Raw genomic sequence first — 17,491 nt, 5'->3', positions numbered from 1 at the left:
TTTGAAATCACCAGAATAACAATTGAATGGAATTTATAAGATTTATATACATTCTGTACTAGACTTATAGCTTTAGTTCATTCTTGTCCATATAGTTTCAGATGTTCATTTAGATCCTTTATTAATGTTCATTTCAATGAAAGAAGAAAATGGGTTACTCCCTCGTCTTTCAACACTCTTAAAATATATAGACCAAAATTAACATTATAAAAATACTAAAACAATATATAAATAACTGTAGCTCAAGCTTCAGTAACTTTTCTTAAACATCTCTGACCATACTTCACCACAATAAATAAATAGCCTAGAGTGCTTTAGAAAGTGTACAACCAAATAACAAAATTTTGTCCTTAAATCTTGTAATTTAAGTAATATACTAAAAGCATGTTGGCTAAAATGATAATTTTTAATACTAAAATTGTTTTAATTTACTTGTTTTAAAAGCAGACTCAAACACAAATTTCAATAAACAACGCCAACATAGGTAACAGATAATGGCACGTTTGAGAATGATGTGATTCTACTGCAAATATATGCTAATTTGTTTTGATTTTCGGTTGTTATTCTGAGAAGAATACACTACAAAATTTAACACATATCAACACCACTAATAGACAATGGAAAAAGTTTCAACAAACACTAACATTGCTACAATTCTTCGACTTGAACAGAAAAACCACAATGACAGCGTTTTGTCACAACCAAACTTTTCTCGTCAAAAATTTGATCCTCTAACAGGAATACATGCTTGTGATCCTGATTGATAAAAGATGGAGCATCCATATTAGTATTACTTAAGTTATCCGGCTGGCCCTTGAAAGGTTCTACATCCTCTTGACAAGAAGGAACATCTGCATTACGCTCATCATGCATGTTCCGGATGTCACTCGTCACTTGCGATAGATTCTCACTATCCCCATAACGGCTGTTCAACCTTTGCCGAGTTATGATCGAAGAAAGAAGCTGATACCATCTTGAAATAGCTTGTTTTTCTCTCAGTCTTCTCTCTTCAGCCTCCATTCTCTCTGCTTCCTCATTGTATGTCTGTATATGAAACAGGGTGGTTTGAGTTGAGAAACATACAAGAAGAAATGATCATAAAACTTGAGCTATAATAGATGGAGATTGGTCTGTCTCTAGATATGATGGTTGGAAATTAGAACATGGAAGGAGTATAGTTAGAAACTTAGAAGTGTAAGAAAAATACAAATTTGTCCAAGGTAAGTCACTAAAATGTTGAAAGTAAATGAACCTAGAAATAATTTATTGCATATCGTTAAAAATTTAACCTAGAAATAATTTATTGCATATCGTTAAAAATTTACCATCCTTATTATCTTGGGAACTACATTGGGAAATACCAACCTCTAATATTACATCTTTAAACTCGGAACAAACAACAATCCCATCATAAATAGGATATGATCGGCCATTTCGAAATTCAAAGCCAACCATGGCAGGTGCATAATCAATTTCCAGCTTCTTGGCAACACTGAACACCCTGGGCAACCTGATGTGCACAGTTCCTGGGGGAAGGCACTTTTCAGACCACACATCCACTTGACCACGTTCATTCTATAAGGTAGAATGCAATAATTAGCGTCTGCTGAACGAGTAACAACATAAGGAGTTGTGAACAAGCAAAAATGGGGAATTTAAGGTTCAATAAGTGTCTCGAGGTTCTATACATATCAGAGTGAAACGCATCAATAGAACATATTCACAGAAATTTAGCGAGGGTAAATTGCTAAGAAATGTCCATAACAAAAGATAGCTCTCTGCCCCTTTAAAGCTATACAAGATAACCCATGTAGCATAAAATATTACTAACCAAAGGGATTGAGAGAAATGTGTAATTCTTTATGAAGCTAGAGTACTTCCTGGCCTGTACTCCAAGTTTACTTCTTATCAACAAGAAAGAAACCTTGATAGTACAATTCATTATTGTTGAAGATTAGTCCACATCAATTCTCATGGGTAAACATCATAATTAGAAGACGCAGGAGACAAAATAAAATGCATGGTCACTTTTTTTGGTCCCATGATTAATATCAACAATTTCTTATAGAAACAAATGTTATGAAATCTCTCAGAAGGCAGAAGGTTGCGTCCAATGTCTTGAGCACTACAAGCGATCAGTTTATCCAAAAGGCTTAAAATAAAAATAAAAATAAAATAAAATATAAAAGAGCTCACTTTTGGTACAATCCCATCAACTGCACGAGGCAGTTGCAATGGTTCTAACTGCCACTTCCCATAGAGTGGAATGGTTCCTTGGGAATCACCCTGATCAAAGTCATCAGCTTCAGATTCTAGTATTTTGATTTTCTTTATGGAACGTTTCAACTCCTGAAACATGCAATTAAAATATAAAGATAAGAATAAGAAAATGACCATCTGATAATGAAGTGAAGATTAATCAAACCTTAACAGGTAGTTCATTAGATCTGACTTGCAGTCCCTCACGCAACCACTTGTGCTTTGTCTTAAGCACTTGGACACAGGTTCTAGGGTAAACTGGATATCCAGAACAAAAACCCAGAACAGGACCCTTTGGATGAAGTATCTGATACTTGGTTAGCCATTTTTCAAGGGCATATAAACGATGGTTTTTGTAAGCCTGCAATTCAAACAGCATTTTTCAAATTAAAGCTTAATAATCTAAATATCAGGCATAGTTTGAGATAAATCATCCACCTGCTGATTAGTTGGAAGAGGTTCAGTGAGTGCCCGAGTTTCTAATTCTATATCCTCGAGATGGTCTCTGGTAGCAACTTGATTACCCAAAGAAAAGTCTCGGTCAGTGACAAGCCCTTCTGACACATTGTGATCAGACTTCCCTGACTGGTTACCATCATCTAGAAGATTTTTCTGCTTCAAGTTATCTGACAAGTCTGACATTTTCAATTTATCTTGTTCCATCAAGTCATCAATGCAGCACTTTTCCAAGTGACCAGTGCCCCTCACTGCCTGTCCTTCAAGTATCCTTAATGGGGCCAATACATTATCCCACCAAAGAGTATTAACTCGTTTTGCTTCAATCTTGTACCACTTCATACAATATCTGCAAATAAGATGACAATAAAATCCTTAAAGTCAAAATAATTAGGCTCAAAAGCTGGAGTAACGTACGTCCAAAAACCAAATTTTCATGTCATAACATTGGAAAAATCCTCGCCACTCCTCACAAGGGAAAGAAAAAAATGGGGAGACATGAGATGTACTGATAAATGACAGCATAATAGTCACTGACATGCCCATTTATACCCAAACAACAAATACAAAAAGTGTCCATGGAATTCCATGGACCTTTTATAAGAAACGATATGGACAATAACAATCCCTAAATATAAATTGCTTATTTTGCTGCCATGGGAAAACTCCTCTTTATAATGGTCATGGCCACTAAAACTAAATATCCTCCTCTATGTAAATTACAAATTAATACAGAAGTTTTCTGATCAAATAGAAAATAAAATTTTTATTAGGAGGAAGATATAAATAAGCATGTATTATAGTATTTGGTTAGTTACAAAAACTTGGCATTGCATTACAAAAATGAATGCACAATGAAGTTACCATTGTTATCCTGTTTTCGCCATTTGAAGAAAGTAGTTGCAGCCTAAGTACATGTATAGCGAATAGAAGAGCTTACGTGCACGTATTGTTGAAGGATCCAGATCTCTCACTAAAAAATACTTCCATTATCCACCCCACATTCTAAACTTCTAATGACAAAGCATAATGGCATCCAGACTACCAAGCATGATAACATCGTTGAAAAACTGCAGGTAATTTTAAATAATCATCTCTCTTTCGGGATTGTTACAGTTAATCATACAAATCCAAGAATGCAATGCAATGTTCCATCGTCTAGCATGCTAAACAAACAAATTCAATTCCTCCTTCCCCCTTCAACGAATGCCTCACCTCTTGGTATGTAAATTGGTAAGATCAAGAAAACATGAATAAATTTCAAAAGATAACAGAGAATAAAAAGAACATTTGCCCAGCTCAATTATCAGCTTGAAAAAAGGGAGTAAGGAAAGAAGACCTGCGAGTCACATCTTTCGCACCAAGCCCAGAAAAAGCAACCACATATCTCAAAGATGTTTTGCATGCAGCAGCTAAGTCCTCCACTTTGTGCTCTCCATCAACAACCATATTTACAGCATCAATGTGTACCCACTTACCTGTCAAGTTCTCTGCATTGCAGTATACTTCTGCCCAATACAAGGGAGATCCCTCCTTGCTTGAACCAACAGCAGTGGAGATTCCATGAGAAGAGGCAGATTCTTCATTAACAATTCTTTTCAGTTTTTTAGACGGAGGAAAGTTCAAAGGAGGCTCGTTTAAGTGATTTATGCTAGAATTACTGGGCATAGTCTCAACTGCTGTAGCGGAGAGAGCCATTTGTAACTGCATTTCAAACTCAATATCCCCCTTCCTCTTCTGTACCTGAGAGTTCTTGGGGGGGAAGGTTTCAGAGATATCAGGTTTTGAGTTACAACTAGAACTTCCGGTGCTAGACAAAGCATTAAGGACGTGAGTTTTCTTGCCTACTAAATTGACTGCATTGCTTTCACGATTATCACCAGAAGTTCTTTTCCGGGGATTATCCTTCTTGTCAAGACAACGTGATGTAAGAGAATCTTTATCAACTGCTTCTGCTTTATCTACCATCAAAGTTGAGTTCTTGAAAATGTTTCTACTTGATCTGCCTATGTCTTGGCTAAAACATTTAGATCTTTCGGCCTCTGGTTTTATAGGAGCAACGTCCAAAATAGATACAAACCTGGAAATTAAAAATATGGGATCTTATTGATTAATTAGCTCTTTAAAATGCAGCATAGTTATAAAAAATAATAATAATAAAACAAACTAGCAGTTCATTTTTAAAAAAATATATGGAATGGAATCTAAAAGTAACAGAAAATAAATCAGTATTCTGTAAGACCTCCAATCATTCACACATATCAAAGGAGGGGCAGAAAAGTAAATGGACAAATGATTAATAATGAAGGAAAAAGGGGAGGAGATCGTGCGTATGGGGCCTAGGCACAGAAATAAGAGAAAGATGAGAGGAGGAATATAAATAGGTCTTTTAGGTCCAGGGGAGGTAGGTTTTATTTTATCCTTAAGTTGGCGGCTGCTTAGCCTAGGAGAATATCCAGTTTTCCCAAGAGGAAGCTGGGTTTGTCTTTATTGTTCTTTGTTTCTTTGAATCTTTATGATTTCTGTACTCATTTTGGCTATATATAAATAAAGATAACAGAGTGCTGCCTCTGTTTTTGCCATTGTAAGGGAGAAACAGTGAAGTAATCAAGTAGAATCCTTACATATTCCTTTTTTTTTTCTTTTTTTTTCCCTAATGGAAACAAAATTTTACTCATGGAAAAAGTTTAGAATGAAGGTAGAGAACAACAAACCATCATCTTATTAATATAATTAGATTATTCTTAGGAGATATTATTCTGGAAATATTATTTGATATTATTTCCTTAAGTGTATTTCTCTATGGTTATATATAGGCTTGTATCTCTATTAAATAATGAATGAAATATAGATTAATTCCATAAAATCAACATGGTATCAGAGCTCTAGGGTTTTCGCCTTATTGAGTTCTAGCCTCCACATCCCGTTTGATCTCTACCTCCGTTGATCATTCATCAACGGAGGTGGAATCATCTCCCATTAGCTGAAGCCGCCCCTTAGATCTGCAAATTTGCCGTTGTCGTTGCACCTTCCCTTTGTCACTCATTGCTGTTCAAATCTGCCACCATCCAAACCCCAGAAACCCCATTCGTTTTTCACTAGCGTCTGCGGCGGCCATCTCCTTCATAGTTCTTCGTCCGACCTCTTGTTTTTCCGTTAGCCAAGCAACCGATTGAACCTCTGTCAGTTGAAGCCGAACGCCCAGCCGAAGAGTTTCAGTTTTTTCCGTCGTCCAAGAAGCTCCGCTCGCCGCTGCGTTTCGTTGCCGTTGCTCCATCTCCTTACGCTGTCCCAACAAAACCATGAAACCCCATGTCCTCAGATCCTCGCGTCTGCCTCCAATCTGTTCCAGATCTGTCTAATTTCGTTCAGACCCATCCTTCATGTCTGCCTTCAAAGTTTAGATCGAAGCCCAGATCCAACGACGCCTCGTTTCTGTTTTTGTTCAGATCCGCTAAGCCTCTCTGCTCCATTCAGTTCAGTTTCCGTTCTGTTCGCCCCAGATTTCCCGTTTAATCTGATTCTGACTTGCTCTAGTTTAGTTCGTTCGGTTCCATTTTGATCCGACAAAACACTTCTGTCCAATTCCGACCCTGTTTTCGTCCAGCTTTGATTCTACTTTGCTTCAGTTTTGCTCTTTCATTTTGCCCCCCGAAGTTCTTGTTTCGTTCTTCCTAGGTTCTGTTATAGATCTCTATACGAGGATCTATGTTTCTATCCCAGAAGTTTTTCGTGGGTTTGTTTTAACCTAGAAGTTCTTTGTCAGTTTGTTCTTCGGGTTTTTTATTCTATTCTAGATATATTGTTTCTTTTCTTAGTTCTTAGCAAACTCAAGTTTGTGATTTCAACCTTGAGTTTGAGGGAGGGTATTAATATAATTAGATTATTCTTAGGAGATATTATTCTGGAAATATTATTTGATATTATTTCCTTAAGTGTATTTCTCTATGGTTATATATAGGCTTGTATCTCTATTAAATAATGAATGAAATATAGATTAATTCCATAAAATCAACACATCTAACCTAAAATTAGATTGCAGAAAGATGTCAAACTAGAGAACAGTCAAGGAAAAGTACACGATTCTAAAGCCATGGTGCTATTTAATCAGTAAAAAAATGAAAAATATTTGCCTAAGAAAACTCAACATCATCAGCTGATGACTATTTCATCCAAAGCAAGTAAAGCATTTGGTAATGCAATCAACTTGCACAACACTATCTGCAACATCAGTATTAGCCTTCTCCATTTTGCTTGAACAACAACCCACCTGAATTTGAAACCAAGCTTCTGATGAATTTCATTAAAGCCTTCTTTTAAAAAAAGATTATCGGAATGGAAAAATATAACCGTTCAAGAGAAAAAAGTACATTATCGTGGGTTGGCCTAGTGGTAAAAAGAAGACATAGTCCCAATAACTAATTAAAAGGTCACGGGTTCAATCCATAGTGGCCACCTACCTATGAATTAATTTCCTACAAGTTACCTTGACACCTAAATGTTGTAGGGTCAGACGGGTTGTCCCATGAAATTAGTTGAGGTGCACGTAAGCTGGCCATGACACTCACGGATATTAAAAATAAAAAAAGAAGAAAGTACATTCTCATATTGTTTGAGTTTTTGTCCTGGTGTAGGTTGACCAAGCCTAATTTTAGCCATCATTATTCTTATCTTTGTGGTATTGGAAGACCTTTCTGTAACTTCTTTAGCACAATTTGATGTTTTATGTCCACCTTTTTGCATATTTTATGTTTTTTTCTCATTGAAATGAACTCTTGTTATAAACAAACAAAAAAGTTCACACGAATGTGCATGAGGATATATAAGCTCCAATCCTAGCATAGCAAGAGATACAAACAACACAAAAGAAAGAATATTCAGATTGCCACAAGCAAAATATGTAGGAATGATGTGTCAAAAGAGGTGATATTTAAATGCTTGTATTTTGTTAAGGACAACAAATAATTAATTAATATAAGCAGGCCCATAGCATTTTTGGAGGTATGAGCCAAAAAAACATTCATAAGACAAGAATAATTAGTAAACAATTATTTTGAAATTGAAAGCCTACCGAGCTGTTATATCCAAAGCTCTAAAAAGCACTACGGTCAATGCAGCAATCTGAAGGGGGAAAAACACTTGTTGAAATACTTATCACAGTAATAGAATGGTAATTATTAAATATTGCACCAACAATAAAGAAAAAGTAATTGAAGTGCGTCGGCATTAGAGTGAGAGAAGTTATAGCTTTGTTCCCAACTCTGGCTACCTCTGCAGTATTTGTCAATAGCTATAGAGAAAACTTTACAGTCAAAGTAGATGGACCATATGTAGTAGTTCCACTCCATCACAGGAGATGGGCAAGATTGGGAAGAGCAAGTGCAATAATAGGTTAGTAGCCATAAGTTAGGAGGAAGGAAGGAGTATTAGAACAAGAAAGAAAGCATACTAACAAGGATACTAATATAAGGTACATACACAACAATACGTCAATTCCTAAAACAAGAAAGGAGTATTAGAACAAGAAAGAAAGCATACTAACGAGGATACTAATATAAGATACATATATGACGATACATCAATTTCTAAAAAAAACCAAATTACGAATATGAGGGATACATTTTTTTTGAAATCATGAAATATATAAATATAATATAAAGATACTAATGCAATCAACTTGAAAGAAAAAAAAAGATTAACTTGCAATAAAAAAATACAACACAAAAGGCAACATCAGATACATTGAAATACAATAGTCAGTAAACTATAAAAGAGATGGTTAGCGGCGCCCTGGAGTCAGATCAATCGGAGAAGAAGATTGAAGAGAGAAGTACGAAGATAAAAGAGGAATTTCTTTGTTGAATTGTTGAAGAAAATCAAGTAGGTTAATTTTTTGCCTGCCTAAGGCATGAATATGAACATTACATGATTCTAGGGCATGGTTTCTATTTTTGTTTTCTTTTAGTTTTGGGTTAGGGTAAATAGGTTCCTTAGTTCTAGAAGTGTGTAAAGGACACACGTATCAAATGATAAAGAAAAAAGATCATCAGATACTTATCTAAGAAGTATCGAGGAATATTAGTATCTAATACGCAATGATATTGATTCTCGACCTCACATGACATATATGTGCTTCATAGAGGTCACAAGAAAAAAAAATTGGACCCATCTAACATTAGTTTTTGGTTTCGTTGTAAATTGTAATGGTTTCTCATTTGGGCTTTTATAGTTTTTTTTCATTTGGTGCAATGTCATCATATTCTTTTAAAAAAAACTTATTTTTCAAATTAACATTACACAGACATTGATAACTGAATCTACCTCCTCTGAAGTCCCTTCATGCGTTTCAAGAGCATGAGCTAGAGCTGAATTAATAGAACCCTCCGACCTCGCTTGGTTTCTAACATGGAAATTGTCATGCAACTGCAGTGTAAGCAAGTATATTAGCTGAAAACAGAGTCAATAAACCCAAAATACGTTTAGAAGAATAATTCTTTTAAAAGAAAAATCTTGATTGTTATTAGGTTGATTTCTCATATCTAATGAACAAACTACATATGGTATCAAAAGGTAATCAAGCTAGCTATACTTTTTCTTTCCCTTTCCTACTTTACTTATTTGTATTTCATACTTCTTATGAGGCGGGAGTCTTGAACAAACAAAAAATTGAATGGATCATTTTCATAAGAGCAATAATTCTAGTACTAGTATTGGCTCTCCCTAACTTTACACTCCCTTTTGCTATCAAAACTGACACATTTGGTTTTGGGTTTGGAGAAGTATTATCACAGAATTCAAGCCCAGTGGCCTTCTTTAGTTAGAAACTTCCGCACCGCGCACAGACTAAATCTATCAGGAAAGGGATGATAGTATGGAGTTCCATCTCAAAACCAATTGGCAATGAGAGGAGTAGCTCATCTATCTTATAAGAAATGTGAGTCTCCTTGGTTTTTTCAATGTGTGACTCTTAACATTTCAACAGGAACTCATGGTAGTGGTTTTATCAGTGCAGAAGTGGAGGCACTGTCTATTGGGAAGGAAATTTACAATAATCTCTTATCAGAAGGCACCCAAATTCCTAATAGAACAACAGAAAGTGCAACCCTCATACTAGAAATGGTTAACGAAATTGTTGGGTTACGACTTCTAGATATTGTACCAACCCGGACTTCAAAACAAAGCAGTCGATGCATTATATCGAATTCCCCATTCGATTGAACACCATGTAATGACGGCTCCAGAAATCGTGGATGTGGAAACAATAATGAAAGAAGTTGACGAGGACGAGGAACTACAGAAAATCATAGTTGTACTGAAGTTGGATTCGGAGGGAAACCCAAGGTATGAGTGGAAGAATGACCAGCTGAGATATAAAGGAAGGTTAGTATTACCTCGTTCGTCATCTCTCATACCATCTCTTTTACACATATTTCATGATTCAATCTTGAGAGGACATTCTGGTTTTGGGTGGGGATGAAATCAGATGTAAAAAAGTATGTTGAGAGCTGTGAGGTTTGTCAAAGGACCAAAACTGAATCTCTTTCACCAGCTGGATTACTTCAACCCCTACTCATACTGGAATTGATTTTAGAAGATTGGACCATGGACTTCGTAGAGGGCCTACCCAAGGCCGGGGGTTTTAACTCTATCATGGTGGTGGTGGATAGGTTGAGTAAGATTGGCCATTTCGTCCCTCTCAAGCATCCTTTTATAGCTAAACAAATGGCAGAGGTATTCATCAAAAGGGTTGTGAGTAAACACAGGATACCAGAATTACTCATTACCAATAGGGATAAAATAATTTTGAGTAACTTTTGGAAGGCTTTGTTCACGGGAATGGGGACTGTGTTGAAGAGAAGCACCGCATTTCATCCACAAACCGACGGGAAAGCCGAACGAGTTAATAGATCTTTGGAAACTTTTCTGAGGTGTTTTTGCATTGAACAACTAGGAAAATGGTACAAGTGTATTCTGTGGGCAGAACTTTGGTACAACACCACTTTTCATAGTTCCTCAAAAACAACACCATTCCAAGCTGTCTATAGGAGATTTCCACCACCGATCATCTCATATGGAGAGAGGAAAACAGTGAATAACAGTGCTGATAAATTGTTGATGGAGAGAGATTTGATAATCAATGCATTGAAAGAAAACTTGGTGGTGGCTCAGAATAGGATGAAAAAGCAAGCTGATTTACATCAGAGAGAACTTATTTTCCAAGTAGAGGATGAAGTATACTTGAATTTAAGGCAGTATAGACAGAGATCTTTAGCAAAAAAAGAAGTGAGAAACTTTCACCTAAATTCTATGGACCTTACCGAGTAATTGAAAGAATTGGGGAAGTGGCGTATCACTTAGAATTACAACCAGAAGCATGTATTCATAATGTCTTTCATGTATCCCAACTAAAACTTAAGTTGGGTCAAACACAAAGGGTCCAACACACTTTCCTCCCATGCTGATCAAAGCGTTTGAATTGCAATTGAGGCCGGAAACCGTTATGGGAATCAGATGGAATAGAGAAATAGCAGCAAATCAGTAGCTGGTCAAGTGGAAAGGGTTACCGGATAGCAAAGGTACATGGGAAACAGTACACTTAATGGAGCAACAAGTTCCTGCATTCCACCTTAAGGACAAGGTGAGTTTCGAGCCAAGTGGTGATGTTAGACCCCCAATATTACACACATACAAGAGAAGGGGCAGAAAAGGGAATTGACATGGCTTTTGGTAATTCGGGGAGCAGAGAGAGAGAAGCAACACCTGAGGGCCCACTATGGGATTTGGTGTTTATATGGAATGTTTTCTGGATTGCTGTTTTAGCTTTTTTATGTTTTCTTTTGGGTGAAAGTTGTTGTAGGCTTCATTAGAAAAGGTTTCCAGCCTTCTCAAAGGAGCTGGTTGTTTCTCTTGTTCTTTCCTTCTGTTTTCTGGGTTTATATATGTTTTGTGATACATTTTTATTTATATCACAATATATTGTAACAGAGTACTATCTCTGTTTTGTCTCTGTTTAATCTTGTTGGGATTTTTCTGCTTTTCAGGTTCGGAATCCATCCACAATTAAAAGAAAATGGAGTCGTGACATTGTCTTTAAAAAGAGAAAAGTTGGAATGAGGAAATTGCAGCACATGTATGTGCCGTGAGCCTTTGCCATTGAAGAAGAAAATTGAAGTTGGCCAAGAGTCTTTGTCACTGGAGAGAATGAAGAATAATATACCAAACGGAATAAAATTCCAGAGTGTTATTTTAGTGTGGCAGTGAGGAATTGGGTTAAGGATTTCTCCTATTGTTTATTTTAAATTACCTCAGTGTGGTACTTGAACTCAAATAGTTCTTGTTCGGCTATTTGAGCAAAGAGACCTGTAACATGGATTTGGGTGTCTTTTCAATCTTCATCATAGTAGAATCTGCAATTGCAGAAGACAGGACGTAGTCCCAATTTGGGGTGAACCAATATAATTTTTGGGGTCATTCTCAATTTTCCCTCTGCTTTATTATTTACAATTTTATTATTGATTGCTTATCTAGAAGTGGGAGTTTGAGATATAATTTAGTTTATTCCGCATTTATTTAATCTCGCATAAATTCCCAACAACCTATTCTGGTAAAAAATTAGTCTTTCTCAATATTAGTCAAGATAGGGAGGGGATATTGAAATGAATCGCATGATAGAGGCATAAAAGCATACCCAAGCAACCAGGGGTTTCAGAGAGGTGGCTGTCAGTTGCTTGGCCGGTGAGATCTTCAGTAAGTGTGCTGGAAGAAGAGAAAGCAAAGCAGCCTGTAATAACAAACTAATTGTCCTCAGGACAAAATAAATGATATGATCTTGCATGTCTTCCACCAGCAGAAACTAAAAAATTAGAAAAATAAGTTATGAATTTCTCTAAACTAAATTTTGCACCCCAGGGGAAGCTAGCCCTAATCAAATTGCTGCATTGTACTCATTGACACCGTTTGCAATGATCATCATAAATTATCTACACCCTACGATATAATTATAATATATCTGGCAACTTCTTCATTGTGTCTATAGCGATGCATGTTGCTGAGTTAGATAATAATTGTTATTATCTACAGCAAAAAACCTGAATAAGAGGGTCATTGCAAGCTCGGTCAATTAATCTACCCCGTCCAAGTAAGCAAAGCAAATGAACTTTATGCACAAACTCAGCAATTTCCTGCAAAAGACGACAATCATCTAAAAATTTAAGCACATAAAGAATCTTTAGTAAGATGACAACCCCACTACTTCAAGTTGAGAAATTCACCTTATCAGCAGCAGAAGCTCGACGAATCGGTTTCCTCTTGGTAGAGTCAGGGATCTCCTGTATCTCACTAATTTCAATAGTCAATGGTTGAGACTCTGTCCCATCCAAAGGTCGAACACAACCATCTTCCCAATCGGAATCATCCAAATCTTCTAAAACTTCTGATACAGAATTCTGTAAATTTACTTCAGGAACATCAACGTCCTCAGAACAGCTCGCTATTACATTTTCATTGCACCTCTCAGTCTCCAATGTCACCTTCTTGTCCATAGCAAGATTTACATCTTTTCCAATGGTAGATTTTGACTATGAAATAAACAAATGAAAATTTTTCAAAAACGATACTTTAACCAACTAATTAAACCACCAATTCAATGCAGGGGTTTGAACAAAGGACCTCCCTGGACCACCTACTCTAATACCATATTAAACCACCAATTCATCCAAAAGCTTAAGCTGGTGGCTGAAGGCAAATTTAATTATATATCACCAATACAACTGAACATGCAAAGTCCACTAAAGTTCTACTACAATTTAAAAGTGATGACACTACTTCAAAGCACAAATATTTTATAGATCTAAATCAACTTGATAAGCCTTTCTGACCAAATCACATGGACGCAGAGCATGTTTCCTTATTCCTGACAAGCAACGTCCAGATGCACGACTTAGAAGCTTGCTCACTGCCACCCTTGAAACATCGGCTAAAGTTTCTAGAAATAAAAACATAATAGATGAGCTAAACCCAGCAAGAATAATTTTTCAAAGAACAAAACAAATAGGCAATTTATGGACCAAAAGACACCTCTGTCTGTACTGGTCTGTGAACAGCTTCCTCCTGGATCTGGTATGGCCTCACCACCATCTTCAATACCTATCCAAAAACGTTCCGTAGTGTTGTAAGAGCTAAACACCCACAAACACTCCGTTCCAAATTCATTTCTGCCAACTACAGTTGTTGGGAGAAAAATATATAGTGAAAGCACAAATAAACTAAACTTCGACTACACTAAAGCAATTTGAAGCGATATAAATAATTCAGGCACTCAACAAACAGAAAAGATCAAGATCGTAGGGTAAAAACAAAAAAGAAAAGAAACACAACAATCCAAATATACTAGTTCACCCCTAACTCAACAGTCTAATGCAACTGCAAGTTTTACCCATAAGTCAGAATTACACTACAAATCTCTCTTTAAAAAAATGGTTGCCTAGGATTACACAACAAATAAAAATCTCAACCCCAAATAGGATAGTTGCCAACAAATTTTACCCCCGAGCTCACAGAATCACTAACATACAAATCCTACAAATCAACTGTTGAGTGGAAGTAGAGTGCATTTTCAGTTGGGACTCCAAGTGGTAGCATGGAGATGCTACAAACGGCGTCTCAACTCTCAACACTATAATACAGATATTGAGGCATAATTTTTCTATCTATTCCAACATCCTCGTGCTCTCCACTACATCACAACATTCTCCTTCATGGTATTCTAGCTTTGTAGCATAAGTTTGATTCCAGAAGCACAATAACAGGAGTTCTCATTTACAAGAATTTGTCTGGCATAGGAGACCATCATCAGGACGGTTTACAAGAATTTGTCTTACCATTTGGTAATATACTTTCCTGGCCTCTCATCTGGTACAGTTGTTTCGCAAGAGATACTTCAGGAAAATTGAACAGAGGCCCCCTTATAGGAGCCCAAATCAAAACTAACCACAAGGTTGAAACCAATGAATTTTGGCCCTATGCTTATGTCAACACCATGAGAAATTACCACTTTAACTCCAAATGCACTTCTTCCTACTTTGTTTTGCTGTTTTTTTCTTAAAAAAAATCTAATCACACACTGCAACTTTTTTCCTTGCTTGCTCCTCGTACAAAAATCTCTCACCATTTATTTTTTTTTTTGTTTTACTGGTTCGTCTTCCTTCCACTTCTTCCTTCCACTTCTTCCTTCAAGCTCTGTACATTTTTTCTTTCTTGCACAATTGTTTCCCTTCCCTTGCAATCTCTTCCCTCCCTTCTTCTTCTGTAATTTTTTTACTCTTCTTTCTTCATTCTGCAATTTTTTCCCGAATCAATGAGCTAGAGGAAGAAGTGAGAGTGAGACCAAAGAGCGAGAGAGGAAGAAGCAAGAGTTGACCAAGGAGGTTGAGGAAGAACTGGAGGAAGAATTTGAACAAAAGAAAAAAATCGAAGAAAAAAATCGCAATTGTGTTTGATGAGGTACAAGAGGAAAAAATATCAGGCCCTCAAGAGCATTTTGAGTCCAATTTCAAGTTTCAATTGGGTAATACAAATCAAAGATTAGTTAAAACAAGTTTGGATAAGTAGCTTTTTTTCTTTATGTAATTTAACATATAGTTTCTTTGTTGTTTGTTTCAAAGTCAAAAGTTTATGAAGAGAAGTTTCAATGCGCACCATAATATTAACTAGTGAAGTCATCAAATCATAAAATCTTGAAAACAAAAATATAAAGCCATTCTGAAAACAATGTCCAAAACAAGCCTCCAAGTTTTTCTTCATTATAGGAAACTCTTGATTCTTGACCGATGACATCTCAAAAAGATTACCTAGATCACATTTCTCACTAGTGTATATCGTTTATATGTCTGCAAGCGTTGATCAGTTTGGTGTTATATTATTCCTATACTAGATGTAATGGAAAAGGCCTTTCAAGATTGTTTTGGTGCATATGAAAGGAGAGGTATAACGAAGCTCTTAAGATAGAATAAATATTTCAATTCAAAAGGGTTGGAAGCCACTTTCTAACATCACTTAATCCTAGGAATTTCAAATTATTCTTCTTTCACAGTCCCTCTACTTCGTTTAAATAATCTACTTCTGTTCTACATATGTTATATATTCTTTCTTATGGGCGTTTAGTCCAACAACTTTATTGAGGAGAATCTTGTATTGTACGACAAAGAATCACAATTAAAAAGTTCAACAACGTAATTGAAGTTTTAAAAATTTTAGGGACTAACAGAACACCACGAGAACCCCACAATCAATGATTGATGACCAAATTCAAAACTTGAACGCACCTACTAAATCCAACTCATTCCAGGACAACTGTCAGGGGAAATCTCGAGCCCTATTGATTAATACCGACAATACTTTTTGTCCCACTACTTCCGAGATATAGTATGATAAAATATCTACAAAGATTGTTGAGGAGGATGACCTTGTATTGGAGTAACTTGTTACAATCTCCTCTTTGGCATTTGTTGGTAGCGAGTTTACTTTACGACAAACAGTACCCCCTTCTCCCTTGTAATTTTGTTATATGAAAAGGCAAAAGGAAAACAGTACTACTCTATTTTCCTCTCATTGAAACGGAAAAATGCTTAAAAGGGGTCCCAAAACACAAATCAGAAAATACCGAGAGTAGGATCATTTTCCTGCAACAATTGCATAGGAAATGAAGCGGAAAAAACACAAGGGAAATCCATGTACATGTGTGTATGATCCTATCAGATGGAGCTATGAGTTGAAGTATAAAGAAGAAGTACAATTAGAGGAGGATGATCAATTTCTGTAATCATAAACAGCAGAATGAAGAAAGGTGAAGTAATAAAAAGCTACCAGAAGATTTTTTGGGTCGTTGCGACTGTTTTCGGCCTCGCATTCTCACTCTGTGTCTTCCAATTCGTCTACACCGCTTGTAGTTCAGAACTATGAAGAAATTTAAAACCAAAAGGTGTGGTCTCTTTGATACGAGGCGCGAAAGTAACTTCTCAGATACGCTCGCAACTTTTTCCCTTTTTTCTTTTTTTCTTATTTTTTTGCGTTTTAGTTATTTCTGTGAGCAGAGAGAGGAAACAGTGAAGTGAAATGAAATGCTCTAAATTTATTGTGTTTTAGTTTTCCAGTTAGGATTTTGTTTACTCTTATCCTCTATTTCCAACTTCATGATTTTCAACCATTTCTATACACCATTTAAACGTTCCATTAACGAGATATTATGATAAAGATGTGTTTGAAAAATGATTACGTACGTAGTGTTATGAAACTTATTTTTTTAAAAAAATCATATTATAAATCCAGTATACAAATTTTGTATACTTAATTTATCAAATCATCGTAGATTTCGTAAAACAATTTGTTTTAATTTATATAACTACGCGTTCATTTTCAATACTTTTTAAGTCTACGTTACATTTTTCAATTAATTGGTTTTCATGAATATGGCACGCAACCTGTAAATATGTAAATAAGTGCAAATAACTATTGGAAATGTGAAGTAACGAAAACATAAAATAACAATCAAAGGCTTTTACCAATTCTAGTTTTGTTTTCTAGTAGAAAATTATATTGAATCTAGTTTTAAGTTTCTCTTCTGTTTATTTTAGTCTACTTTTAAATATTAACTTTAATTTTTATTTTTTTAACCGTGATTTATATACTTTCAAATTATTTATTTTAGTCGTTATGGCATAATTATTGTGTAAAAAATTCATGAACCTTCCCTCTCTATAACAAAAGATTTGTTATGTTA

The 17,491-nt window shown here is 35.8% G+C and overlaps 1 protein-coding gene across 3 annotated transcripts; it reads right to left on the bottom strand.

Moving 5' to 3' along the window:
- Positions 1-502: 502 nt before the first annotated feature.
- Positions 503-16,855, bottom strand: LOC101208462 (DNA repair protein RAD4). 3 transcript variants are annotated; one of them, XM_031885963.1, is made up of 15 exons: positions 16,579-16,854; positions 14,595-15,049; positions 13,792-13,860; positions 13,593-13,699; positions 12,987-13,292; positions 12,804-12,896; positions 12,404-12,496; positions 9,037-9,138; positions 7,787-7,836; positions 4,055-4,795; positions 2,698-3,064; positions 2,426-2,620; positions 2,197-2,349; positions 1,366-1,575; positions 503-1,044 (listed from the first exon to the last, which is right to left on the bottom strand). In XM_031885963.1, exons 2-15 carry the CDS (start codon positions 14,623-14,625, stop codon positions 649-651), a joined length of 2,913 nt encoding a protein of 970 aa, XP_031741823.1. In that variant the 5' UTR covers positions 14,626-15,049; positions 16,579-16,854; the 3' UTR covers positions 503-648. The 3 variants fall into 3 exon arrangements, with proteins under 3 accessions (XP_031741823.1, XP_031741822.1, XP_011655233.1); XM_031885962.1 differs by lacking the exon at positions 14,595-15,049 and having other exon boundaries at positions 13,792-13,935; positions 16,579-16,855; XM_011656931.2 differs by lacking the exon at positions 14,595-15,049.
- Positions 16,856-17,491: the final 636 nt, after the last annotated feature.

This window comes from Cucumis sativus, chromosome 5, assembly GCF_000004075.3.
Source record: "Cucumis sativus cultivar 9930 chromosome 5, Cucumber_9930_V3, whole genome shotgun sequence".
NCBI classification, from domain to species: domain Eukaryota; kingdom Viridiplantae; phylum Streptophyta; class Magnoliopsida; order Cucurbitales; family Cucurbitaceae; genus Cucumis; species Cucumis sativus.
Note: the sequence above shows the minus strand (reverse complement) of the source record. Positions and strands in the feature narration are given on the sequence as shown.

Coding starts and splice junctions, on each gene's coding strand:
- LOC101208462 (XM_031885962.1), bottom strand. CDS start 16,621: ATGCGAGGCCGAAAACAGTCGCAACGACCCAAAAAATCTTCTG. Junction 13,293..13,592: donor CTCTGCGTCCATGTGATTTG/GTCAGAAAGGCT, acceptor TTTATTTCATAG/TCAAAATCTACCATTGGAAA. Junction 12,897..12,986: donor GAGCTTCTGCTGCTGATAAG/GTGAATTTCTCA, acceptor CGTCTTTTGCAG/GAAATTGCTGAGTTTGTGCA.